This window comes from Haematobia irritans, chromosome 5, assembly GCF_050003625.1.
Source record: "Haematobia irritans isolate KBUSLIRL chromosome 5, ASM5000362v1, whole genome shotgun sequence".
Lineage (NCBI taxonomy): Eukaryota > Metazoa > Arthropoda > Insecta > Diptera > Muscidae > Haematobia > Haematobia irritans.
In genome coordinates, this window is record NC_134401.1 from 123569815 (window position 1) to 123591517 (window position 21703).

Sequence of the window (21703 nt, forward strand, 5' to 3'; positions counted from 1 at the left end):
GATAAGTTGTTCTTTTTGATGATTGAAAAGTTTATTTTTGACTTTCAAATTATAAATTTGGATAAATTCGACTATTTTATTTTCATTACAATCTCTAACCTTTCCAATGGACTTTGTTTTTATCGATTTTATTTATTTTTTTTTTTTTTTTGGTCAAAGTCAATTTACAACAAAATAAATATTGGCCATACGTAGTAATCAATTCTTATGTTAGCGGGAAAATTCGGATTAGTCTTATACATTTTCTTATACATTAGAAATGACAGCTATATTTAGCATACCTCTTATCCTATTTATTCCTTGACCCAAAATTGAAAATAAACAAAAAAAAAAAACACCAATACTAATTGAGCTTACAAGAACAACACTCACACAAAGTCATTTGCCATATGTATATAAATCTCATTCCATCTTTCAAATAAATAATGCTGTAAATATTTTAAATCTCTTTTGTATTAACATTTGTACCTTTCTTTCTCTGTTTTATTTTCCATTCGCTAATATTTAATTATTTATCCCTATAAAATGCAGTTGGTAAGCTAAAATAAGAAATGTTTAATTGTTTCATATAAGAGAATTCTCAAAGACCTAACTAAGATAAAATAGATCATTACTAACCCATAAGCATATATACAATTAGCGTCATAATAAAATGTCAATAAGGATTCTTTTTTAAAAAAAAAAGGTATTAATGTTTGATTTTTAGATTTAAACCTAAAAATTTTCGTAAACTTAAATATATTTAAAAATTGAAAAAAAAAAAATAAATAAACCTAAAAAAAATTATGTTTAAAAAAACTGCTTCGTTAGACTTTATTATGACGCTCACTGTATGCTGAATCAATATACAATATTTCATGCAACAACGTGGTACTCGTTGTATCAAATATACATAGTGCCACAAAGGAAATTACCTTTAATATGAGATAAGATTTACGGTCATATCCCTTCTATGGACTTTAGATGTTAACAGTGTTGTAAATGTTTATATAACATATTTAACATATTTAAAAGTTTATTCAATGTTTACTAACCATAGATCTTCCCTACTAAGAAACAATAAGTGAAATTACAATTTTCGGATTTTTCGTTTGGCTTGAGGTCATGAACAAGTGAAAATGCTGTTGTAATTATTTTTCATTACTTTATTCTTGAAATATTACTGTTCTCACACGCAGAGAAGGAATATGATCACCTCAACCATGTTTCGAGAGCAAAATGTTATTTTTGGACGGTAACCATGGAACATTTTTGCCGCAGAAATTGTGTTTTCTCGGCAAACATATACATGGTTGCCGTAGTCAGACATATGCTTTTTGAAAAAATAACATGGTTGCCGCAAACATGTTACATGTTCTCCGTCCAAAAATAACATTTTGCTCTCGAAACATGGTTGAGGTTATCATATCCCTTCTCTGGGTGCAGTTAATTCGATATACCTTAGGTGATCGTCTTCAGCGAGATATGATATTTTACAAAGTACTTTTTCGTTACAAAACTCATATCTGGCAAACAGTCCTTTCCAGACATTAAGCATAAAGTACATATACTCTTTGAAAAAAAAAAATCCGAGCAATTTATATAGGGTGGCTGATATGTAATGCAATCAATTAAAGCGTTATATCTTTTATTTATTTTTTATACCCTCCACCATAGGATGGGGGTATATTAACAATGTCGTTCCGTTTGTAAAATCGAAATATTTTTCTAAGACCCCATAGAGTATATATATTATGGGTTGTGGTGAAATTCTGTGTCGATCTAAGCATGTCCGTCCATCCGCCCGTCTTTTGAAATCACGCCAACTTCCGAAACAAGCTATCGACTTGAAACTTGACACAAGTAGTTGTTATTGATGTAGGTCGCATGGTATTGGAAATGAGCCACGGTCCACTTTTACGTGTAGCCCCCATACAAAAGGACCCCCAAATTTTGCTTGCCGAGCCTGTAAGAGAAGGAAATTTCATCCGATCCGGCTGAAATTTGGTGCATGGTGTTAGTATATTGTTTCTAACCACCATGAAAAAATTGGTCCGATCCCCAGACTTGAACTCCGGAGCCTCTTGGAGGTGCAAAATTCATCCGATCCGGCTGAAATTTAGTGCGTGGTGTTAGTATATGGTTTCTAACCACCTTGAAAAAAATTGGTCCATATCGGTCCATAATTATATATAGCCGGAGACTCTTGTAGGAACAAAATTCATCCGATACGGTTGAATTTTGCTACGTCGTGTTAGTATATGGTCTTTAATAACCATGCAAAAATTGGTCCATATCGGTCCATAATTATATATAGGCCCCATATAAATCGATCCCCAGATTTGACCTCCAGAGCATCATGGAGAAGCACAATTCACCCGATCCGGCTGAAATTTGGTACGAGGTGTTAGTATATGATCTCTAAAAACCATGCAAAAATTGGTCCTTACCGGTCCATAATTATATATAGCCCCCATATAAACCGATCCCCAGATTTGAACTCCGGAGACTCTTGGAGGAGCAAAATTCATCCGATACGGTTGAATTTTGGTACGTCGTGTTAATATATGGTCCCTAATAACCATGCAAAAATTGGTCCATATCGGTCCCTATTTATATATAGCCCCCATTTAAACTGATCCCCCGATTTGACCTCCGGAGTCTCTTGGAAGAGCAAAATTCATGCAATCCGGCTGAAATTTAGTACGTGGTGTTAGTATATGGCCTCTAACAACCATGCAAAAATTAGTCCATATCGGTCCCTAATTATATATAGCCCCCATATAAATTGATCCCCAGATTTGATCTCTGGAGCATCTTGGAGGAGCAAAATTCATCCGATACGGTTGAAATTTAATACGTCGTGTTAGTATATGGTCTCTAACAACCATGCAAAAATTGGTCCATATCGATCCATAATTATATATAGCCCCCATATAAACCGATCCCCAGATTTGACCTCCGGAGCCTCTTGGAGGAGCAAAATTCACCGGATCCGGCTGAAATTTGGTACGAGGTGTTAGTATTTGATCTCTAAAAGCCATGCAAAAATTGGTCCTTATCGGTCCATAATTATATATAGACTCCATATAAACCGATCCCCAGATTTGAACTCCGGAGCCTCTTGGAGGAGTAAAATACATCCGATACGGTAGAAATTTGGTACGTCGTGTTAGTATAAAACCATGCAAAAATTGGTGCATATCGGAGCATCTTGGAGGAGCAAAATTCATCCAAACCTGGTGAAATTTAGTACGTGGTGTTAGTACATGTTCTCTAACAACCATGCAAAAATTGGTCCATATCGGTCCCTAATTATATATAGCCCCATATAAATTGATCGCCAGATTTGATCTCTGGAGCATCTTGGAGGAGCAAAATTCATCCGATACGGTTGAAATTTGATACGTCGTGTTAATATATGGTCTCTAACAACCATGCAAAAATTGGTCCATATCGATCCATAATTATATATAGCCCCCATATAAACCGATACCCAAATTTGACCTGCGGAGCTTCTTGGAGGAGCAAAATTCATCCGATTTGGTTGAAATTTGGTACATTGCGCTAGCAACCATGCAAAAATTGGTCCATATCGTTATATAGTTATATATAGCCGGTCCCCAATCACACAAAAATTGAAGACGGTTTAAAGAAGTTTTAAGATACCTTGCCATCGGCAAGTATTACCGCAACCTAAGTAATTCGATTTCGGATGACCGTCTTTTGTAGAAGTTCCAACGTGGAGGGTACGTAAGATTCGGCCTGGCCGAACTTACGGCCGTATATACTTGTTCAAATGGCTGACGAATCCATTACACGCTGCACGACAGTGGCTCTGCGGTATTTTGGCCCATTCCTAGCGAAGCGCCGTCTTGATAGGCCCTTCGGTATTTTTTATTGCCAACACTCATAGAAAAATTCAATAACGACGTACACGTTTCAAAACGATCCGTTCATGAAAGTGAATCGCATATGGCTCAAACGGTGAACAGACATTGTCCATCGGACAAAGATAAAATTACACTATGCGATTTCACAACAACAACTAGTGAAAACGTAATAATTACGAAATTAAAGGGTGATTTGTTAAGAGCTTGATAACTTTTTTTAAAAAAAAAACGCATAAAATTTGCAAAATCTCATCGGTTCTTTATTTGAAACGTTAGATTGGTCCATGACATTTACTTTTTGAAGATAATTTCATTTAAATGTTGACCGCGGCTGCGTCTTAGGTGGTCCATTCGGAAAGTCCAATTTTGGGCAACTTTTTCGAGCATTTCGGCCGGAATAGCCCGAATTTCTTCGGAAATGTTGTCTTCCAAAGCTGGAATAGTTGCTGGCTTATTTCTGTAGACTTTAGACTTGACGTAGCCCCACAAAAAATAGTCTAAAGGCGTCAAATCGCATGATCTTGGTGGCCAACTTACCGGTCCATTTCTTGAGATTAATTGTTCTCCGAAGTTTTCCCTCAAAATGGCCATAGAATCGCGAGCTGTGTGGCATGTAGCGCCATCTTGTTGAAACCACATGTCAACCAAGTTCAGTTCTTCCATTTTTGGCAACAAAAAGTTTGTTAGCATCGAACGATAGCGATCGCCATTCACCGTAACGTTGCGTCCAACAGCATCTTTGAAAAAATACGGTCCAATGATTCCACCAGCGTACAAACCACACCAAACAGTGCATTTTTCGGGATGCATGGGCAGTTCTTGAACGGCTTCTGGTTGCTCTTCACTCCAAATGCGGCAATTTTGCTTATTTACGTAGCCATTCAACCAGAAATGAGCCTCATCGCTGAACAAAATTTGTCGATAAAAAAGCGGATTTTCTGCCAACTTTTCTAGGGCCCATTCACTGAAAATTCGACGTTGTGGCAGATCGTAAGTCTATTCATGATGAAATGTCAAAGCATACTGAGCATCTTTCTCTTTGACACCATGTCTGAAATCCCACGTGATCTGTCAAATACTAATGCATGAAAATCCTAACCTCAAAAGAATCACCCTTTACAAAAAAATCTACCGTGATTCGAACCTGGATTATCTGCTCCATACACAGAAACAAATTTCACGAAAATTTTTCCAATTAAATTCTTAATTGAGTTTTAAAAAATATTCAATTTAAAAGTTAATTGATTCAACAAATTTTTTAATTGAAACAAAAATCAATCACAAAAATTAATAGTATCAATTAACTTTTTAATTGGATCAATTAATTTTTTAACTGACTTTCAATTAATTTTTTTTAATTAATACTATCATTTCTGTGATTGAAGACATATAAATTAAAAAATTAATTGGATCAATTAATTTCGTGATTGAATCAGAAAAAAATTTGTTTATGTGTGTACGCGTTAACTGTTGCCTTTGCACATTGCACCGCCGACGGAGTTGCTATAGGAATGTCGAACGAATATTTTAAGACATTTCACGCTCAAAGAAAAAGTTCATGAAATCAAGAACGCCCGCGGACGAAACCGTAAACATTCCGTTTTGATTTTTCGTGAACGTTTCCGTTTCTTTTTGTAACCGTCCGTTCACCATTTTGAAGCGTAATTTTCTCTATTAGTGAACCCTATTCTCCAAAATGCCCCAAACGCAAAAGTCAAACGGAGATTTTGGTGGTCATTATGCGGTATAAATGAAGAGGGGAACCATCTTTTTAAGCCAATTTTGGTTAGCGCGTGTTGAGTTTCATGGTGTTGAGTCCGATGCTAAGCCCGATGGTGTTAACTCCTGTTGGAATGTCCATTAGAGTGACCGCAACTTATATGGGTCAAAAAAAAATGTCGGAATCTGGCTCGCCTTAACCCCACAAAACGAACCCCCTTTCCAGATATTGGGATAGCCAAAATTTGAGCCCGATTAAACGACATTAACACGTGCCGCTCGTCCAAAAAAATTGGTTTTTTCTCAAATTTTAATCGGTCTCATATTTGGCTATCCCAATATCTGGAAAGGGGATTCGCTTTGTGGGGTTAAGGCGAACAAGATTCCGACATTTTTTTTGCCCCATATAAGTTGCGGTCACTCTAATGTCCATAGCCTACGGCCAAAATGTTTATCAGCCCAGGGCTTCATTACTGTCTTTAAGACATATTCCCGATAATATTCTGCATTTATTTGAATCCCACTGTCGATGAATGCGAGCGGAAGGAATAATAGGCCGTTACCAAGAACCACACCTTGTGGTCAATTGAATGTAAGTTTTCAGATGACCCCTTTGGCTAGGAAACCCGATAAGTCTATTTATTTGACACAAACTGCTCTCATCGGAGAAACTCAAATTCGGTAATTGGGCATTTTCGTGCAAGCGAAGCAGCCCTTGTCTCTTTCCAGGCAAGCGGTTTGGAAATTATAGCACCCTGTAGTTGGTTGCCACGCATATCAGCCTTCTGCACCCTAAAAAATCGCTTCTGTAACATATACCCCAAACACATTTTGCTTCAAGTATATATATTTTCAGGTTTGTCCAAATAAAATATTGTTTGTAGTGTTCAAACATATTATGTTTCATACACTGGTAGAAAAAAAAATTTAATGAAATTTTCTTTGTATATATAAAATTTTAAGGCGCCAATTGGTTACTTCCATTATTTTACTTGCAGCATACTCTCTAGGTCTCTCTTTCTAAACACATATATGTTTATAGGCTATTTCCAAATTGATATATGTTTGCATCTAAGCATATTATATTTACCAGCTTTTTATGTCCCAAACATAATATGTTCTAACATATTAACATATATGTCCCAAACATGTTATGCTAGTTTATGAACATTATATGCTTGCACTTAAAAATATTGTGTTTAAAAATTTGAGTTCCAAACATATATTTTTTACACCCAAACATATGAAAAAGAGTCTTTTTCGTCCGAGTATGCACTAAAAAAATCACTTTGTAATTTTTTAATGTTTTCTTATCAAACAAAAACCAACGCAACATATTCATAAATTTTATGTAAATATTCGTAGTATTCTAGTATTAGTAATGTATTATAGGAGAACATGGAATGACCAATTACGATTTTTTCCGGGTTAGAGAAAGAACTTTTGGGAGTTTAAAAAAATGGGGACAGCAATGACATTTTTACAAGATTCATAGCGTTTCAAGGTCTATGGGACATGGGACTACCATTATATGTATAGGTGAATTAATTGAGGTTTATTATAATTAAATTATATTTCAATTTTCTTTATCAATATTTGACTCTATCAAATTTATAACTAAATTATCCATAAAATCCTTTTCGAACATAAAACCATGGATATTTAGAACCACCAAGTGCTACCAGTTATTATGCAACAAAAAGTCATGCCATTGGTGGAAATGAACTACGTAGTCCTCAAACAGAAGAACGTATTACTGCGAAATTCCAAAAACCCACAACTACACAAGCGCCACCACCAAGTGCTCCAGCTCCCAGTAAAGTGGAAATACCAGTTCCCACAGAACCTGAACAACCTGATCCAAGGCTTATTGTTATGCCAGTATGTCCGGCATTGCAAACACCCGAATATAAAGAGGAAATGGAAAAGGCTGCAGCTGCGGCAGCAGACGGTGATCAACCAAAACCCTATACAGCCAGTGGACATCCGGCATGTTCAATGTGTGGTGTTGGCATAGTGTAAGGATTAAACATAATGCAAAAAAAAAAAAAAACACAACAAAATCAGTTGGGCTTATTTGTTAGTAGTAGTACATGTACATGTGTCCCCCCTGATGTCCCCTATCTCAAAATCATAGAAGAATCCTTTAAATATCTATCTCATTGAGTTATATTACCAAGATACATACACACATATATGTATGTGTGTGTGTGTCATGCTTATGAATCCATTTAAATATTGTTTATATATTATTTGTTTTATTTAAAAATTTTTGTTTCGGCATCAAAAGCTTATAATGGCCAGCCAAAAAGAATATGAAATATTCATGGCATACCTCTTTTGTAAATTCCCAATAATATTCACTGGGAAAGGGTAACGTGTGTTTTGTGTGTAACCCCCCTATATATGCACAGAGAAAAAATGTCACTACGTTGTTCTTCTTTTTTAATATTCAATTAACAAAATTATTTATATATGTTAGCTTGTAAATGAAACCAAAGCCAATCTCAGAAATTAACCTAAATATTTTTGTATTTGAATCCATTATATTTTAATTGAACTAAAAAAAAATTTAATTTATAATTTTTTTCAATAAATTAATGATTGATTCAAAGGAAAACTCACGGAGTTTCTCCGATTGATTGGATTGCAAAATATCAATATCTCAATTAACATTTTTTTGGAATTTTGGATTGATTGATACAAAATTTGAGTTACAAATTTTCAATGAAAAACTAATTTCACTACATTTTTATAGTTAGTTAAAAAAATTATGTATATTTATTGATTTGCATTTTTTTGGAATTTCGGATTGATTGATACAAAATTTGAGTTACAAATTTTCAATGAAAAGTTAATTTCACTACATTTTTTAAATTCAATTAAAAAAATTATGTATATTTATTGATTTGCATGCGAAACCAAATCGAATTTCAGAAATGAATTAAGCAAAATATTTTTTATTTGAATCCATTATATATTAATTGAAATTCTAATTTTTAAACTTACTAATTTTTATTATTGAATAAAGCACTTCTAAAAAAATAAATAATTACATTATTATGATACCAATTAAAATGGTTGATTCAAATGACAAACTCGCAAAGTTTCTGAGAATGATACGTTTGCAAAATATCAAAATCTCAATTGATGTTGATTCAAATGGAAACTCATGGAGTTTCTGAGATTGATTGGATTACAAACATCAATATTTCAATTAACTTTTTTTTTTTAATTTTTGATTGATTGATATAATTTCAAAATTCACAAACTTTCAATTAAAAGTTAATTTCACTAATATTTGCACATAAAAGTAAAAAAAATATATATTTATATACCCAGCAAAAAAATTTGGAAGATCTTCCAAAGGCACAACTTTAAAAGCAATTCAAGAAGATGCACTCCCAATGAAGTTCTACCCAGGAAGTTCTTTTAATTTAATTTTTTATAACTTGGGTTTTTCATACTTTTAATGGGTAATTTTAACATTTTTTGTTTCAAATAGTTTAAAGACAGAGCAAGAGTTAATAAAATAGTATAAATTATTCCAATTTTGTCGAAAAAAAAATTTAAATATATTCTAGAAAAATTGCGAATTTTTGAAAATATTTGGGGTCAAACGTTTCTGACAAGTGCTAGAATCCATTAAAAATTATAAAAAATTATAAAAATGATTTATTTGACAAAATATCACAGAATTTTTTTAATTTACATCCAAAACATTGAATTCGGATCACACCTAAAGAAGTGATGCAAATTCTGTGCAACGGCTGTTGAAATGAAGGACTTCTGTCCTATGACAAGCCCATCTTAAATTCATCGCTTCTGAGTCAATTGTGCACCCCTTCCGGATCCAAAAGGAACATTTTCATTACTTTTTTGGCGACGCTTTTTTTGCTGGGTATGTTAGCTTGCAAATGAAACCAAAACCAATCTCCAAATTAATTAAGATAAATATTTTTTATTTTTTATTATTTGAATTCATTATATATTACTTGAACCACAAAATGTTTATATTTACTAATTTTCTGTATTGAATAAATCAATTAAAAAATTAAATAATTACATCAATTAAAAATATCATTGTATCAATTAAACTGATTGATTCAAATGAAAACTCATGGAGTTTCTGAGATTGATTGGATTGTAAAATATCAATATCTAAATTAACTTTTTTTGTTTGAATTTTTCACAATTTAAAGTTAATAATACTACATTTTTGATATTCAATTAACAAAATTATTTCAAACGACTCAAAAAACAGTTGAGAAGATTTTGAAAAAATTCTCTACAAAAAAAATGTTGACAAAATTAAAATAAATAAAAATATAAACAAATATAAATAAAAATATATATAAAAAATATAAATAAAAATAAAATTTTCTATAGAAATAAAATTTTGACATATATTTTTATAGAAATAAAATTTTTATGAAAATAAAATTTTGACATCAATTTTCTATAAAAATAAAATTTGACAAAATGTTCTATCAAAATAAAATTTTGACAAAATTTTTTACAAAAATAAAATTTTGACAAAATTTTTTATAAAAATAAAATTTTGACAAAATTTTCTATAAAAATAAAATTTTGACAAAATTTTCTATACAAATAAAATTTTGATATAATTTTCTATAAAAATGAAAGTTTGATAAAATTTTCTATGAAAATAAAATTTTGATAAAACTTTCTATTAAAAAAAAAATTTGACAAATTTTTCTATAAAATAAAATTTTCTTTTTGTAGAAAATTTTGACATAAATTTTCTATAAAAATAAAATTTTGACAAAATTTTCTATAAAAATAAAATTTTGACAAAATTTTGTCAAAATTAAAATAAATAAAAATATATATAAAAAATATAAATAAAAATAAAATTTTCTGCAGAAATAAAATGTTGACATACATTTTCTATAAAAATAAAATTTTGACAAAATGTTCTATAAAATTAAACCCAAAAAGTTTAAAATTTATTATATTTTTATTGAATAAATCAGTGAATTGATTAAAACAGTAAATACACCAATTAAAAATATTCTCGCATTAATTAAAAATACGATTAATTTAAATTAAAACTTACTGAGTTAATGCATTTCTGAGATTGATTCGATAATATAAACAAATATAAATAAAAATATATATAAAAAATATAAATAAAAATAAAATTTTCTATAGAAATAAAATTTTGACATATATTTTTATAGAAATAAAATTTTTATGAAAATAAAATTTTGACATCAATTTTCTATAAAAATAAAATTTGACAAAATGTTCTATCAAAATAAAATTTTGACAAAATTTTTTTACAAAAATAAAATTTTGACAAAAGTTTTTATAAAAATAAAATTTTGACAAAATTTTCTATAAAAATAAAATTTTGACAAAATTTTCTATACAAATAAAATTTTGATATAATTTTCTATAAAAATGAAAGTTTGATAAAATTTTCTATGAAAATAAAATTTTGATAAAACTTTCTATTAAAAAAAATTTTGACAAAATTTTCTATAAAATAAAATTTTCTTTTTGTAGAAAATTTTGACATAAATTTTCTATAAAAATAAAATTTTGACAAAATTTTCTATATTTTGACAAAGTTTTGTCAAAATTAAAATAAATAAAAATATATATAAAAAATATAAATAAAAATAAAATTTTCTGCAGAAATAAAATTGTGACATACATTTTCTATAAAAATAAAATTTTGACAAAATGTTCTATAAAATTAAACCCAAACAGTTTAAAATTTATTATTTTTTTATTGAATAAATCAGTGAATTGATTAAAACAGTAAATACACCAATTAAAAATATTCTCGCATTAATTAAAAATACGATTAATTTAAATTAAAACACCGAAGTAATGCATTTCTGAGATTGATTCGATAACAAAAAAAAACATTTTTTTAATTATTTATTTTTTTAATTTGTGATATTTTTAATTGATTGATTGATATTAAAATTTCAGTTCGAAATCAATCCCAGAAATTAATTAACGGGCTTTCAAATCGCCGAAATGTTTATTTGAAGCAATTATTTTTAATAATAAAAAAACATCTGGAGTTTTTTCATTTATGACCTCGAGGACAAAAAGATATTGCACCAAATAATTTTTTAATTTAATAACTTATTTTAAGGTCGTGTTTAAAAAATTACGTGAATCAATTTAAACTGTAATTACATCCATTAAAAATATTACTGTGTCAAAATCCGATTGATTCAAATGAAAACTGAGTTAATTAATTTCTAAGATTAATTTTCTAATTTTAATTTAAAATTCTAATATATTACTTAAATTGTTAATCCTTAAATAAGCACTGTATCTTTTAAGATACAATCAGAAAAAATTCTTACGTTTTAAAATTTTGATCAAAATCATTTAAAAAAAAAATATGTTTTTCCGAAAAATCTATAGTACTTCGTGTAATCTGAAACTAAAATTTTAAATTAAATTTTGCCCGAAAACTTAAAAACCTACAAATGATTGTAAAAAAATGTGTAGTGTAAAAATATCTCTATTCTCTCTAAAACCAACTTCTTTATATGTAAATAAAAACTAAGTTGGATGCGCTCTGTTTCTTTTAAAAGACAACCACTATTTTTGCAAAAAAAAAAGAAACAAAACATAAAAAAAAATTAGAAAAAATTTAATCATCGTATTATATATTTTATCGGAGCAATCAGTGTTCCCGTTAAAGTGCTATATATAAAGGGTGATTCTTTTGAGGTTAGGATTTTCATGCATTAGTATTTGACAGATCACGTGGGATTTCAGACATGGTGTCAAAGAGAAAGATGCTCAGTATGCTTTGACATTTCATCATGAATAGACTTACGATCTGCCACAACGTCGAATTTTCAGTGAATGGGCCCTAGAAAAGTTGGCAGAAAATCCGCTTTTTTATCGACAAATTTTGTTCAGCGATGAGGCTCATTTCTGGTTGAATGGCTACGTAAATAAGCAAAATTGCCGCATTTGGAGTGAAGAGCAACCAGAAGCCGTTCAAGAACTGCCCATGCATCCCGAAAAATGCACTGTTTGGTGTGGTTTGTACGCTGGTGGAATCATTGGACCGTATTTTTTCAAAGATGCTGTTGGACGCAACGTTACGGTGAATGGCGATCGCTATCGTTCGATGCTAACAAACTTTTTGTTGCCAAAAATGGAAGAACTGAACTTGGTTGACATGTGGTTTCAACAAGATGGCGCTACATGCCACACAGCTCGCGATTCTATGGCCATTTTGAGGGAAAACTTCGGAGAACAATTCATCTCAAGAAATGGACCGGTAAGTTGGCCACCAAGATCATGCGATTTGACGCCTTTAGACTATTTTTTGTGGGGCTACGTCAAGTCTAAAGTCTACAGAAATAAGCCAGCAACTATTCCAGCTTTGGAAGACAACATTTCCGAAGAAATTCGGGCTATTCCGGCCGAAATGCTCGAAAAAGTTGCCCAAAATTGGACTTTCCGAATGGACCACCTAAGACGCAGCCGCGGTCAACATTTAAATGAAATTATCTTCAAAAAGTAAATGTCATGGACCAATCTAACGTTTCAAATAAAGAACCGATGAGATTTTGCAAATTTTATGCGTTTTTTTTTAAATAAAAAGTTATCAAGCTCTTAACAAATCACCCTTTACATTATATTTTGGAGTCGTTGATCTTAAAATTAATTTCAATTAAAAACTAATTTTATACGTAAATATCTTTGTTGAAGTTACCCTTAAGAACGAATACTTTCCTCCGAAACGAAATTTCTTTTTTTCTAAAATTGTCCATTTTTTTTTTCACCAAAACACTAAAGTACTAAACTAAAAGTACAAAAATAGATATGAAGACTATTACAATGTTATCAAGTGTTATCAAATTATGGATGGAAAAGATCCAAATTTAATCTTCTAAATTATTTGATTAAAAAAATAGCTGTGCAAATAATCTCGTTTTCAGCTTGAAATCTTAGCTTTAAAAAAGACTCTTCCTTCAGAGTTAAACTTTTTGGGTTTTTTTAAGTGTACAAATTTTACCACTCTCCCATATACTTTGAAAGCCGGGAATGGAACGCTACAACATCGCTGTCGGAATACGCATCCAACATCATTAAAAATTCCTGTGATGATTTCTCATTGTTGTAGTTGGGATATATGGCGTCAATGCATTTACAATTGCATTCGCCAATACTAAGGGAAAGAGTTGTGGTTGTCGGTCAGCTACTAGCAATGTTATTTGGAATTGCGGCTCTCACAGCACCAACCATAAACCCAAGAACAGATATAAAATCATCTGTGTCCTTATACCAGCCAGACACTGACACAACAGGGGGCAGCTTTGCTACCGCCACTCAACAAATTATCATTTAAATTGAAATATTCATAAAATGCAATTGCATACAAACGACCATGGTGCAGACAACGGAAATACATACAAACAAACGCAGTACAAGGATACGAGATGTATGTGGAAAATTCAAGGATACGGTATTAGTTCATAAATAGTGATACAATAATTTGCAAAATACTCAATTTTTTAAGGCAACAAAAGTCGGCTGGTTCCAATTTCAGCCATTTTTTTAAATAGGTTTCGTTAAATTTTTAAATTCTTTTAAAATAGTATACACAGAAAGAAGGGTTTTCTTTTCTGAGGAACGACGTTTTAAACAAAGTTTTATTTGACGCCAACATTTTTTTATTTTTAAGCAAATAAAAAAATATGAGAGACAATCGTTGAATCGCTTATCATAAATTCAGCTTTATATGCTCTAAAAGAAAATAGGTGATTACAAAGGGGAATTTCGTTCCTGAGGAAAGTAGTTTTTCTTTGGTTGTACCTTGTGCTTGGCTAATTTTGGAATTTATTGTTAAACACGCGAGTCAATGTAATTTCCCAGTGAGAGCTTCCCTGCAATTTTAACTTGGACAATTGAAGGCTTAGTTCTATCAATTGAATTTCCAACCAGGTTTACTTGGTATGCTTGTGCACAAATACAAACTAAAAGTTCGCTACTGTGTATGAACTTTGTGAAACACACAGACTTTAGAATCAGGACTACCTATTGTAGATGTTAGTATATGTTATATGTGTAGGTGTGAGGATAGCATCATATACGTATATGTGATTTAATATCAAAAGTATCCATAGCGAGTATGTTTGGTTATTCTGCCGGATGCATCCCACACACATACAAGCACATATCTACACTGAAATATGCATTGTCCGAGGTGATATGCATTTATGGACATTTGTATGAATTTTATATTAAGGTGGTTTTGGATATCAAATGAGAAATGGAGAATTCTTAAGTGATTTTCATTCATAGAACATTTTTGGGATCATACAATACCGAAAATTATTTAAATAGAGAAGAAAAATCACTATTGACAACGACAACTAGAGGCAAATAATTTAAGATTTTAATGGACTATTATGGTGCATTTTAATTTTTATTGCAATATAAAAATAATATATTCCAAGAACTCGTTCGAAGATCACAAGTCGCTTTGTGTTAAGATAATGAAAAAGACTTGCGTCGATTTTGAAAAACACCAATAATTGTTTAAAACATAAAAATTATTTATTGTTGTGTAATTTAAAGACTACAAGAACGGTCGATTTTTCATTTTGGTCCAACAGTAAAACCCATTGAAGCGATATTGGTCAAAATCAATCATTCCATTTACCATCACAGATGGTCGATTTCAATTGATTTTTATATTTTGGCCAACATAACAGAAATTTAACATTGTACATCGATATTGAAAAATATTAAAAATTGAGTAACATTAATTGAGGATTTAAACGATTATTCGAATTTGTCAACTTCAAAAGTCGATTTGATCGTAATAAAGTCAATTCTGGATTGTTTGGTATATTTGCGAGAAAATCGATGACTACCTGGAATTAATACTGACAGATATGTTATATATGTTCCTACACTAATAGAAAAAGTTTCGTTATATTAACGAAATGTTTCGTTAAAAGTCAGCCAATGAAACAAATTCGTTAATACAACGAAATTTTTCGTTATTATAACGAATTTTCTGCCAATCAACGAAATGTTTCGTACTATTGACGAATATTTTCATTGTATTAATGAAAATGTTTCGTTATATCAATGAAAAGTTTTCGTTGGCTGACTTTTAATGAAATTTTCTTTGTGTGTAATCATATTAAATTTCATTTTATATGATGGTAATTAATGTTGGTAATTAATGTCGATTTTTTATACCCTCCACTATAGGATGGGGGCTATATTAACTTTGTCATTCCGTTTGTAACACATCGAAATATTGCTCTATTTGCCCCATAAAGTATATATATTCTGGGTCGTGGTGAAATTCTGAGTCGATCTAAGCATGTCCGTCCGTCTGTCTGTTGAAATCACGCAAACTTCCGAACGAAACAATCTATCGACTTGAAACTTGGCACAAGTAGTTGTTATTGATGTAGGTCGGATGGTATGGCAAATGGGCCATATTCGTCTACTTTTACGTATAGCCCCCATATAAACGGACCCTCAGATTTGGCTTGCGGAGCCTCTAAGAGAAGTATATTTCATCCGATCTGAAATTTGGTGCATGGTTTTGGTGTATGGTCTCTAACAACCATGCAAAATTTGGTCCACATCGGTCCATAATTATATATAGCCCCCATATAAACCGATCGCCAGATTTGGCTTGCGGAGCCTCAAAGAGAAGCAAATTTCATCCGATCCTGCTGAAATTTGGTACTTGGTGTTAGTATATGATCTCTAACAACCGTGCCAGAATTGGTCCACATCGGTCCATAATTATATATAGCCCCCATATAAACCGATCCCCCGATTTGGCATGCAGAGCCTCTAAGAGAAGCAAATTTCATCCGATCCGGTTGAAATTAGGTACGTGGTGCCAGCATATGATCTCTAACAACCATACAAAAATTAGTCCCCATCGGTCCATAATTATATATAGCCCCCATATAAACCGATCCCCCGATTTGGCATGCGGAGCCTCTAAGAGAAGCAAATTTCATCCAATCCGGTTGAAATTTGGAACACGGTGTTAGTATATGATATCTAATAACCGTGCCAGAATTGGTCCATATCGGTTCACAATTATATATATATAGCCCCCATATAAACCGTTCTCCAGATTTGACCTCCGGAGCCTCTTGGAGGAGCAAAATTCATCCGATCAGGTTCAAATGTGCAAAAATTGGTCCACATCGGTCCATTATTATATATAGCCCCCATATAAACCGATCCCCCGATTTGGCTTGCGGAGCCTCTAAGAGAAGCAAATTTCATTCTATCCGGCTGAAATTTGGTACATGATGTTAGTATATGGTATCCAACAACCATGCAGGAATTGGTTCATATCAGTCCATAATTATATATAGCCCCCATATAAACCGATCCCCAGATTTGACCTCCGGTGTCTTTCGGAGAAGCAAAATTCATCCGATCTGGTTGAAATTTGGTAAGTGGTGGTTGTATATGATAGTGGTCCATATCAGTCCATAATCATATATAGCCCCCATATAAACCGATCCCAAGATTTGGTTTTGGAGCCACTTAAAGGAGCAAATTTCATCCGAGTTAGTTGAAATTTGGTACATTGTGCTAGTATACAGCCGTTAACAACCATGCCTAACTTATTAATTTTTCTCACTTCCTTGAAACATTGATTCTGTTCTTAACACATCTATATCAATATATCGATTATCTTCGAAACTAACCACCTTAGTATACTAAATATTCCTTTGACTGCGTGTTTTTTTTTCGGTACAATTTTATTTTTATATTTAAACATAAGTATATAGCTTTTAATATGTAATTGATAATATTGTTCATTCATTCATTTCAATACAAAACTGTTTATAAATGTATTGGGAGTCTTTATCCATTGCACCCTATGACCGTAGAGTTTCATACAATTTCAACTTTTAATTCAATTCGGTATTATTTTACGTATATCAATATACGAAAATTAACAACCATCAATAAGTGACGTAAACCATAATGAAATGCAAAAATGTATAAATGGATTATTTTTGGTAGCCAAAAAATAATGGAGAATATTCCCAATGTTTTCATCTATTTAACAGATACACCCAAAGAATAAAAAAACCTTCCTCTGGAACGAAATTCCCTTTTAATGTTAATTAGTTTCTGTAAGACCAAATAAATTCGAGTATGTGACAAACGATGCGATCTGTTTTATTTGCTTTTAAAAAACATTTTTGAGACTCAAACGAAAACTTTGCTTGTCTAAAATTTCATTCCTCAGAATGAAAAAAAAATCTTCTTTCAGTGTAGCAATTATGTTGGACTAAATTTTAGGGGTTTTAGATCTTAACCTTCAGCTTTGATTACATCAGTTTCTTATCTTAATTTATCTGCCCTCGGGAAGATTCGGGATCGCCCGATTTTATAGATTGCCCTAAATTTTATAACCTGCCTTAAATTCTAAATTTATTTTCCCTTTGAATCTTCACACAGTTATGCTGAATAATTGCTGACAAAGCCTCCTTATATGTTAGATATTTTTATCTATTTTTATTCTGTTGCTTATATTCTGAATAGTATTTATTTTTATTTGTCAATATTTATTTATATGTTTTGGCATTTTATCATCTAATATATTGCACATAAATATGTAGACGCACACCCACCCTCTCCAATGGGATATTTATCCATTTCAATACTCATTATGATTAATAAAGCGTAAATTAATTGTTAGTGAGTACTCGTTTCAATCAATTCATTATCAGAAAGAGAATTTCATTTTATTATTGTTCACATATCGTACTGCCACGTACCACCATCACCCATTGCAGTTTCATGTAATTTCATGGAAAATTAATTTAATAAATTAACCGCAAATTATTGGAGTGAATGCAAATAGAATTTGCCATTGTTCCAGACTCCAATGCTGCCTGGCTGGCTGGGCAAGCCAAATAAGTAATGAATTTTATTTATAAAGAGCTACTATGAATGAAACGTAATCAGTGGTGTTAAAAGTTGCAATGAAGTTAATATTGTAAGTGGCTATTTGAAAGCCGTATGTTCACAATATTTTTTTTTGTAAATGAAGGAATGAATTAATTTTAGGGCTTCCTATGTAAATTGTAAATTGAAAATTATCGTTTATATTTTATAAAGAGTAATAGGCACATTTCTAACCTATTTTGTTGAGAACATTTTCAAATACTCCTAAAAATAGGCACTACATATTTTAGTTTTAAATGTTATTGAATTGAATTAACCCTTTGACTACCGATGTCCACTTAGTAGGACATTCAGAAACGACATCAAACTCTATTCCCCCACTTAATTTCGATTTACTTCTCGATGTTATTTCAAAGTATAGTCTTTAATCTAAATAAGCTATGAATATTTTCCATATTGGTGAGCATTAAAATGTATTTTTATGAACTTTTTTTTAACAATAAATGAAAACTACGAAAGTTTGGGGCCATTTCTCTACAGTACACTGAAAGAAGAGTTTTCTTTTCTGAGGATCAAAATTTTCGACAAGCAAATTTTTTTTTTACGCTAAACACATTTCTGTAAAAGCAAATAAAAAAGTTTATAGACATTTGTTGTTTCACTTATCGTTAATTAGAATTTATTTGATCTAAAAGAGATATAAATATTTTCCATATTGGTGAGCACTAAAATTCATTTTTATGAACTTTTTTCTTTTGTATCAATATACAAAAAATGCGAATTTTTGAGATAATATTTCTACTGTACACTGTAAGAAGAGATTTCTGTTCTGAGGAACGATATTTTGGACAAGAAAATTTTTCTCTTGACGCTAAACAATTTTCTGTAAAAGCAAATAAAAAAGTTTAGAGACATTCGTTGTTTCACTTATCGTAAATTCGAATGTATGTGATCTAAAAGATAATACTTTATAAAAAATTTTGAATTTATTTCGGCATAAGCTGGCTATCATACAAAACCTTTTTTCGGAGGGTTCAAGTGTGGTTCATTGTTGGGTTTAATGAACTGCCTGAATTTATTCTGATAATTGGTTGATAGTTTTGCTGCAAGTAGAGGATGCTGATGAGGAATATGGTAATTCCGAAACGTGCGTCCATCCAACCATCTTGGAGTCTTTAGGGCTTTGTCCAAATAAATTTGACAAACATTCTTTTCCTCTGTTGGTTAAGCTACACTTGTAGTTTAGTCAATGTATGGTTTTAAGCTGCAATAAAAAACAACAACAAAGGGGAATTTTTTTTTTGGGTGTAAGTCTTTTTGTATTTTTTTTCTTTCTGTGGGTGTAAGTCTCCGGTAAATGGACATTTATACAAAAACTTTAGCTGATATTTGTTCATGTTCTTTTTTGTATTATTTTTTTCTCATGTATCAGGCTCACTTAGACTATTCAGTCCATTGTGATACCACATTGGTAAATTCTCTCTTATCACTGAGTGTTGTCCGATTCCATGTTATGCTCACTGACAAGGGACCTCCTTCTTATAGCCGAGTCCGAACGGCAGTGAAACCACTTAGAGAAGCTTTGAAACCCTTAGAAATGTCACCAGCTTCACTGAGGTGGGATAATCCACTTTTCGTAAATTCGAATTTATTTAATCTAGGTTAAGTTAGGTTAGGCGGCAGCCCGATATAGCAGGCTCACTTAAATTATTCAGTCCATTGTGATACCACATTGGTGAACTTCTCTCTTATCACTGAGTGCTGCCCGATTCCATGTTAATCTCAATGACAAGGAACCTCCTTTTTATAGCCGAATCCGAACGGCGTTCCACATTGCAGTGAAACCATTTCTGAAACCTCAGAAATGTCACCAGCATTACTGAGGTGGGATAATCCACCGCCGAAAAACTTTTTGGTGTTCGGTCGAAGCAGGAATCGAACCCACGACCTTGTGTATGCAAGGCTGGCACGCTAACCATTGCACCACGGTGGCTCTTAATCTAAGAGATAATATTTTATAAAAAAGAAGAATTTTCTTTGGTTGTTAGTTTTTGTATGTTTTTTCTTTGAGTGTATCTCTCCAGTAAATGGACATTTATACAAAAACTTTAGCTTATTTTTGTTCATGTTCTTTTTTGTATTTTTTTCTCACACATCGATATAGCAGGCTCACTTAGACTATTCAGTCCATTGTGATACCACATTGGTGAACTTCTCTCTTATCACTGAGTGCTGCCCGATTCCATGTTAAGCTCAATGACAAGGGACCTCCTTTTTATAGCCGAGTCCGAACGGCGTTCCAGATTGCAGTGAAACCACTCGGAGAAGTTTTGAAACCCTCAGAAATGTCACCAGCATTACTGAGGTGGGATAATCCACCGCCGAAAAACTTGTTGGTGTTTGATCGAAACTGGGTTTGAACCCACGACCTTGTGTATGCAAGGCGGGCATGATAACCATTGTACCACGGTGGCTCCCAATCGCAATAGCATTCATTTTCGTAAAGCCATTTGGTCACAATTCAAGAATTAACCCTCTAATGCCCAAGCCCACGGGCTTTATTTAATAAGGAAGCTTTTAGTAAAACACACCTTAAGACAACAAAAATGGGCAAAATGAAAAGAAAACTTATTTGAAACTATTTAAGAGGCTTTGTGGCATATGCTGAATTTTACCTATACATTTTTCTTGCTTAGTTCTCTTGCTTTTGTGTTGTTAACATTGAAAATTTAATCAGCTGGCAACAAAATTGGGGCGTTAGAGGGTTAAGATTTCAGAACACACTCATATAGCTCTTGAAGTTATTGTGGTGGATCCTAAACATTACAATTTTTCTTCTACATGATGTTAGTCCAAATAAAAACAGAAGAAAAACCAGTAAGGAAAGTCTAAAGTCGGGCGGGGCCGGCTATATTATACCCTGCACCACTTTGTAGATCTAAATTTTCGATACCATATCACATCCGTCAAATGTGTTGGGGGCTATATATTGTCCCAAATACATACATTTAAATATCACTCGATATGGATGAATTTGATAGACTTCTACAAAATCTATAGACTCAAAATTTAAGTCGGCTAATGCACTAGGGTGGAACACAATGTTAGTAAAAAAATATGGGAAACGTTTAAATCTGAAGCATTTTTAAGGAAACTTCGAAAAAGTTTATTTATGATTTATC

At 31.9% G+C, this 21703-nt stretch overlaps 1 protein-coding gene across 26 annotated transcripts in view; it reads left to right on the forward strand.

Annotated features, from left to right (window-relative positions):
- Zasp52 (Z band alternatively spliced PDZ-motif protein 52) overlaps positions 1–21703 on the forward strand; it is a 510804-nt gene that overhangs the window by 416724 nt on the left and 72377 nt on the right. For 23 of the 26 annotated variants that reach the window (XM_075313769.1, XM_075313771.1, XM_075313766.1 and 20 more), the window contains one exon: positions 7258–7609. The exons of the other annotated variants lie outside the window; for them this stretch is intronic. In XM_075313769.1, the coding sequence (XP_075169884.1) occupies positions 7258–7609 (352 nt within the window). The remainder of the gene's footprint in view (positions 1–7257; positions 7610–21703) is intronic. 26 annotated transcript variants of the gene reach the window in all.